The 6,773-nt window shown below is 51.7% G+C and overlaps 1 protein-coding gene across 6 annotated transcripts; it reads left to right on the top strand.

Moving 5' to 3' along the window:
- Window positions 1–655: 655 nt before the first annotated feature.
- Window positions 656–5,984, top strand: Idnk (IDNK gluconokinase). Of its 6 annotated transcripts, XM_052157351.1 has the most exons (6): window positions 662–746; window positions 1,052–1,178; window positions 2,316–2,346; window positions 2,599–2,685; window positions 5,025–5,068; window positions 5,475–5,984. In XM_052157351.1, the coding sequence occupies exons 2-6, from the start codon at window positions 1,108–1,110 to the stop codon at window positions 5,800–5,802; spliced, it is 561 nt and encodes a 186-aa protein (XP_052013311.1). In that variant the 5' UTR covers window positions 662–746; window positions 1,052–1,107; the 3' UTR covers window positions 5,803–5,984. The 6 variants fall into 6 exon arrangements, with proteins under 6 accessions (XP_052013312.1, XP_052013314.1, XP_052013316.1 ...); XM_052157352.1 differs by lacking the exon at window positions 1,052–1,178 and having other exon boundaries at window positions 656–746; XM_052157355.1 differs by lacking the exon at window positions 1,052–1,178 and having other exon boundaries at window positions 661–711.
- Window positions 5,985–6,773: the final 789 nt, after the last annotated feature.

The raw sequence follows: 6,773 nt of genomic DNA, 5'->3' as shown, positions 1-6,773 counted from the left end.
GTCAACATTACTGAGAGCCGCAGTTGCCATTTCTTGTGTCACTGACACAAGCCCCGGCCGGGAAGAGCAACCTGTCCCTGTCATGGGTGGGAGCCCTTCCTGAGCCTGCTTCGCGGGCTCCTTCTGGGAGAGTCAGAGAGGGCTCAGTGCTGTGAGCATCGATCGGCCCGCTGGTTTTAGCGAGAGTCCGTCGTGTCCGCGTTCCGTCCCCTAGGGCAGAGGGCAACCACTGAAGTCTCCTGATACAAATTTGCTGTTTGCATAGGGGGAACTGGAGCCAGAGGAACTGGCTTCCAGAGTGGGGTGGGGTCTGTGGGCGGAGAGTGAGATAGGAAAGAGCAAAGAGGAAGGAAAAGAGAAGAGAGGAAGAGAGGAAAAGGAAAGGGAAGAGACAGGAGAGGAGAAAGAAAAAAGGAAAGAAAAGAGAGAGGAAAGAGAGGAGAGAGAAGAGAGAGCGCTCCCCGGCCCACTCCTTGTCCTTCATTGCTGTCTTTGCTAGTAAACTGTTTCTACCACCGCCCCTGCGTCCCGGGGGCTTCCACGCAACAGGACACAATTACCAGCAAACGCCAGCAGGTGTCCTCTGGCTGCAGCACCCAGCGGTCAGCACGCATGAGGCGGGGGCGTGGCCCGTGACGTCAGGGGCTGGGCGGGACCTGCCCCGGAAGCGGGCGCTGAGGACCTGGGAGCGGGGACATGGAGGCACCTCAGGTGCTGCTGGTGATGGGCGTGAGCGGCTCCGGGAAGTAGGTCTTGGGGGCGGGCGGGCGCTGGGAGGGTGTGAGAGGGGGCTGAGCGCTGGGGGGCCATGCATTTGCTGCCCCTGCTGCCCTGCCCGGCTGGCAGCTCCCCGGGGTCACCACGGGCGGTGCCTAGCGACCCTTCTTAGCCTTCAGCCTTACAAACCTGGGCCTGGTGGCTTCTTGCAGAACAAGGTGGGAGGGTGCGAACCCCAAACCAGGAGGCAAACCTCGCTCTGGGTCTTTACAAAGCTTTGCTTGGGCGGATGGTCTCCCTCCTAGGTGAGCGTCTGGATTTTTTTTCCAAATAGATTTTGAAAAGTGAAGACCAACCTTGATCGCTTTCCTGCTTTGGCTGGAATGCCTCATGTGGGAAGTGCTGCCTAAACTCTGCAAAATAAGCAGTTTCTTCCCAGCCCAGTGCTGGAAAGTTCAGAAGTAAGCAAGCCGTGGGTATTTGGTTTGATAGACGCCATCTGACTGCAAGATTCTTGAAACTGAAAGTGAAATGGAACATAGAGTAACTCGGTGGTGAAGTGTTTGAGTGCCGTGCCGGGGGTTCAATCCCAGCACCACAGAATGAACAAACAAACCCCAGCGGCGAAAACCCCGCTGTTGTACCTCTGGGAAGCCCGCCCCCTGTGTTCACAGTCTCTTCCCAGAAACCCTTTCTCTTCTGTCCAGAACTGCACCTAGCCCATAGTAAGAGCTCAGATTGTCTTTGTGGTAGAGACCCAAAGCACAGGCCTGAGAGCATGGCCGGTGTTTGTTTTCTGATGGAGTGGCTGGCCTGGGCTGATTTGGAAACAGAGTTCAGGGGCTGGGGAGTCGATGGAGGCGCTGACTGAGAACTCAGTTGAGTGACAGGTACTGCAGGATGAAAATCTAAGGGGAACTCTGCGGGAGTGATGGAGGACGGTGTTGGTGGCACGGGATCCATCTCTGTATGTCTATGGGGGTTTTTGTTTTGTCTGAGTACCACAAGGGTGCAGTGTACACGGTGGTCAGAAGAGGGCACCAGAGTCCATGCAATGGGCGTCCCATACAGATGGTTGCAAGCTGCCTCGTGGGTTCTGGGAATCAAATCCAGAGCCAAGCCCCTGCAAGAGCAGCCAGTGCTCTAACTGCTCAGCCACCTCCTCAGCATTGTATGTATCTGGGAAGCTAACGGGGCTTTGAGGTGTTTATGGGCCCCCAGACTTTAAACTTTTTATTAAACCCTTCTCATTGGAAATTGTTTTTCAAGACAGTGTCTACAAAAGACAGCCTGTGTAGGCCAGAGATCTCCTTACAGAGATCCTCCTGCCTCTGCGTCCTAGTGTAGGGGTCTGGGGCATGCGCCGCCACCCCTGGCTCAGAGCTTTGCTTAGATCCGATACCTTGCTCTCTGGCTAGTTCACCTTCGCAGGTATTCCTTAGGACAGTCAAGGCTGTCTCTAGACTCCATAGCCGAGGGTCACAGACGGGCCTGCATCTTAGTACCAGCTGTGACAGCTGTGCGTCTCTCGGGCACTCTGAACAGCTGGCACTCACACCTGTTGGGCAGGAATAGCATCGTCTGTATTCTCTCCACAGATCCACTGTGGGTGCGCTGCTGGCCTCCAAGGTAACTCCCCTCCCCAACTGTGTTCTAGTCCACGGCTTCCTCCCTTTCCTCTGGCCTGTGTTTGTGCAGATAGCTCAACATGGCAATCCAGGTTTCTTCCTAGTGGTAATAAATCAGTTATCAGTGATGGGGGCGGGGGACGGGGCAGCTTTAGAGCAGTGATGTCTACACCTGCCTGACAGTAAGCGCCCAGTGACTGTCCCAAGGGTCTTGCTGATGACGCCACATATATCTTTCCTTTTGTTCCTAAAGCTGGGATGGAAATTCTATGATGCCGATGATTATCACTCGGAGGACAATCGGATAAAGATGGGAAAGGGGGTGCCACTGAGCGACCAGGTAACCTTGGCTACAGGTGCCCAGTATCGCTGTAACACCCTCCACATCCGTTTGGTAGAACCTGAACTTCCTCCGTGAATTCCTCTGCCCTGCCTGGATGCAGCCTGCCACAGCTTTTTGCAGGGTTTTTAATTTGCAGTCCTCGAGTGGGCAAAGGCCTCCCTTGCGCTCCTACTGGGAAGTTAGCGCCTCCCGGGGCCTTTCACCTCCCCAACCCCACAAGTCCTGGTGAATTCCACTCCAAGACGCCAGCGATCATGCAAACCATGCGTCTTACTTTCCTGTTGCTGTGCTATAAAGCATGACCAAGGCATCTTATAAAAAGCAAGCATTAGTTGGGCTTATGGCTTCAGAGGGTTGGAACCTATGACGATCGTGCATGGCACCAAGGACAGCTGAGATTTTACATGCGATCTGAGGCTTGAGGCAGAGAGCATGCTGGGAATGCACGCTTATTCTAAAACCCTAACTCCTCTGCCCAAAGACACACCTCCTCCAAGAAGGCCACGCCTCTTAATCCTTCCCCAAAACTTTCATTAACCGGGAAACTAAATAGTCAAACATCCGAGCCTATGGGACCATTCTCGCTCAAACCACCACACATGCCACCATATCTGAGACTCTCCCGGCATGTAACTGATCTTAAGGTCATTGAGTGTCTTTTAGAAATGTCAGCTACTTCTTCAGAGCCACTCAGCCCCTTAGCCCCTCCCACCTTCATCTCCATTGGAGCCACTCAGCCTTTGGTCCCTCCCACCCCCATATTGGAGCCACTCAGCTCAGCTCTTGGTCCCTCCCATCCCCATTGGAGTCCCTCAGCTCTTGGTCTCTCCCAGGACAGTGTTCCTTCTTATAGGACTTTTGTGTCCACTGTCCCACTGCTCTCTTAATGTGTTTCCTCCGGCATGACTGATCCATGTTCATCTTTTTTTTTTTTTTTTTTTTGGATTTGTTTTTTTCGAGACAGGGTTTCTCTGTACAGCCCTGGCTGTCCTGGAACTCACTCTGTAGACCAGGCTGGCCTCGAACTCAGAAATCCGCCTGCCTCTGCCTCCCAAAGTGCTGGGATTACAGGCGAGCGCCACCACTACCTGGCACACCCATGTTCATCTTAATATCTCAGTTTCCAGGCCACTCCTTGGGAGAGGCTACTCAGAGGCCATACTTCCTCTGTTGAGCTGAAAGTCTTGATAATCCACCATAAATAAGGCTTCCCAAGACAGCGAATTTGAGCTATTTAGATGCTGTGGTGGTTTGAATATGCTTGGCCCAGGTACTATTAGGAGATTTGGCCTTGTTGGAGTGGGTGTGTCACTGTGGGCATGGGCTTTAAGACCCTCATCCTAGCTCCCTGGAAGCCCGTCTTTTCCTGTTTGCCTTCAGAACAAGATGTAGATCTCTCAGTTCCTCCTGCATCATGCCTGCCTGGGCATTGTTGTGCTCACTCATGATCCTGGACTGAAGCTGTAAGCCAGCATCAATGAAATTATGTCCTTAGAAGAGTTGCCTTGGTCATGGTGTCTGTTCCCAGTGGTAAACTCTAGCTAAGACAGATGCAGCCGGGCGGTGGTGGCGCACGCCTGTAATCCCAGCACTTGGGAGGCAGAGGCAGGCGGATTTCTTCTGAGTTCGAGGCCAGCCTGGTCTACAGAGTGAGTTCCAGGACAGCCAGGGCTACACAGAGAAACCCTGTCTCGAAAAAACCAACCAACCAAACAAACAACAAAAGACAGATGCAAAAAAAGAAGCAGGGTGTGAGAGAGTGAGGGTGCTGGGTGTGGGGTTGTGGCATGATGATACTTCTATAGAACCCAGGAAGGAGGTAGAACTCTCTTGGCTGACATTGGGCCTTCAAGCTTGAGTCCCCTTCTGCTGCACAGCTGCAGGAACTGCTTTAGAGAATACATTTGAGAGGCTGGAGAGGAGGCTCGGTGCAGCACCCACACGGTGCTCACAGCTGCCTGGAACTCCAGACATTAATTCAAGGTAGAACTGCAGATAAGTGTGAGCTGCAGATTGTGATCAGACACATTGAAAGGATATGTCAGCCACAGTAAGAGGGGTTTGCGTGAAAGGCAGGAGGGCGTCTGTACCAGTGGGAGAGCTGGGGACTTAGAGCATTATGAAATGAGCCATCTACACCAGAAGGGAGAAAATGTTTCTGTGGTTGTAGGTCTATGGCTTACACCCCCCACCCCACCCCACCCCCACCGCCGCCGCCGCCACTTCGTGCCCAGTTCTCATAACCACTGAGATCTCTTTGTTGTGACTATGTTACAGCCGTTTCTGTACAAGCAAGCGATACTGGGGAAAGCCACTTTGAGTTGTTCTAATTTCAGGACAGGATTCCTTGGCTTTGCAGCTTGCACGACATTTTACTAAGGTATGACGTCATACCCGTGGTATAATCCAGTAAGTTAAAAATTCCTTCTGAAACCACAACTGGATGCATCTATCCATCCGGGTGGAGACACTTAGCGCTCACACATACCAGGTACCCAGCCAACCTCTGTCCTCAGGACAGCTCTGAATGGGCCCATTTTACAGGTGAGGAACTGATGCCCAGGGATGTAACACTCGCCCAAGACTGTTTGGTTCACGGACGAAAGACCCTCGATTTAAGATTGCTTAGGGCCCACTGCTCAATCTCCATTTTCAAGTAACACTTAACATTGGCAAAGCCTGGCCCGCCACCTGTGATTGTCGGCCTTTACAAGGCCTCGTTCTTTAGCCCTCATCCTTTTTGGGGGTTGGGGCGGGGTATGTTTTTTCTTATATTTTGAAAACAGAGATGCGGCTTTGGGACAGCCCGTCGTTCTAGCCTGTTCAGCTCTGAAGAAAATGTACAGAGACATCTTGATCCGAGGAGGAAGTGATGACTCAGCAAAGGAGGCCGTGCTGGCCGGCGGGAAGCTCCTGGTGGTCCACCTCTGCGGGGCGTTTGACCTCATTTACGGACGCTTGCTCCAAAGAAAAGGACATTTTATGCCGCCCGAGTTACTGCAGTCCCAGTTCAGTATTCTGGAGCCCCCAACAGCTCCCGAAAACTTCATCCAAATCAGTGTGGACCAAGGTCTCCCAGAGATCACGGCTGCCGTCATGGAAGCCCTCAGATGAAGCGCTCGCTCACACCCGTGGTTTCAGTGCACCCTGCTCCCAAACTCCTCGCCCATGGTGGCTTCGAAATTTTTTAGAGACAGGGTTTCTCTGTGTAGACCTAGATGGTCTGGAACTTGGAGGTCTGCCTGCCTCTGCCACACCCTCCCCTCGAGGGCTGGGATTAAAGGCGTGCCCCACCATTCCCGGTTGTATAGTAATTATTTTATTTTATTTTATTTATTTACTTTTTTTTTGGATTTGGTTTTTTGAGACAGGGTTTCTCAGTGTAGCCCCACCACGCCCGGCTTGTATTGTAATTCTTAATTGGGACAAACCGCTGTGCATGGAGGCAGAAGCAAAGCTGTTGTTTGATTGTATTAGGAGTGTGCCGTGTACTTGGCAGTGTGCAGCTGTGGAGGACAAGGCGGAGGGTGTTAAAAATTAAAAACTGTGGCTGGAGAGATGGCTCAGAAGTTAAGAGCACTGACTGCGCTTTCAGAGTACCTGAGTTCAATTCCCAAGATACATGGTGGCTCACAACCATCTGTAATGAGATCCAATGCCCTCTTCTGCTGTGTCTGAAGACAGCTTCACTGTACTCATAATAAATCTTTTTTTTTAATAAAGTTAAAAACTTAGCCGGGTGGTGGTGGCGCACGCCTGTAATCCCAGCACTCTGGGAGGCAGAGGCAGGAAGATTTCTGAGTTTGAGGCCAGCCTGCTCTACAGAGTGAGTTCCAGGACAGCCAGGGCTATACAGAGAATCCCTGTCTCGAAAAAAACCAAATCCAAAAAAACCAATAAATAAAAAAATAAATAAAGTTAAAAACGGAAGTTTAAATTCACGTATAATGTAACCAGATGACCAGAGGAAATCCTATAATCAATGCTAGAAATCACCATCTTTCAGAAGAACAATGGGTCATGGCTGTATCCGTACAAAGGAATGGAATATGCTCTCCTCCGGGAAGCTGGTTTCAGCGATGGAG

The sequence above is a fragment of the Apodemus sylvaticus genome, chromosome 14 (genome assembly GCF_947179515.1).
Source record: "Apodemus sylvaticus chromosome 14, mApoSyl1.1, whole genome shotgun sequence".
In the NCBI taxonomy this organism is placed as follows: domain Eukaryota; kingdom Metazoa; phylum Chordata; class Mammalia; order Rodentia; family Muridae; genus Apodemus; species Apodemus sylvaticus.
Note: the sequence above shows the minus strand (reverse complement) of the source record. Positions and strands in the feature narration are given on the sequence as shown.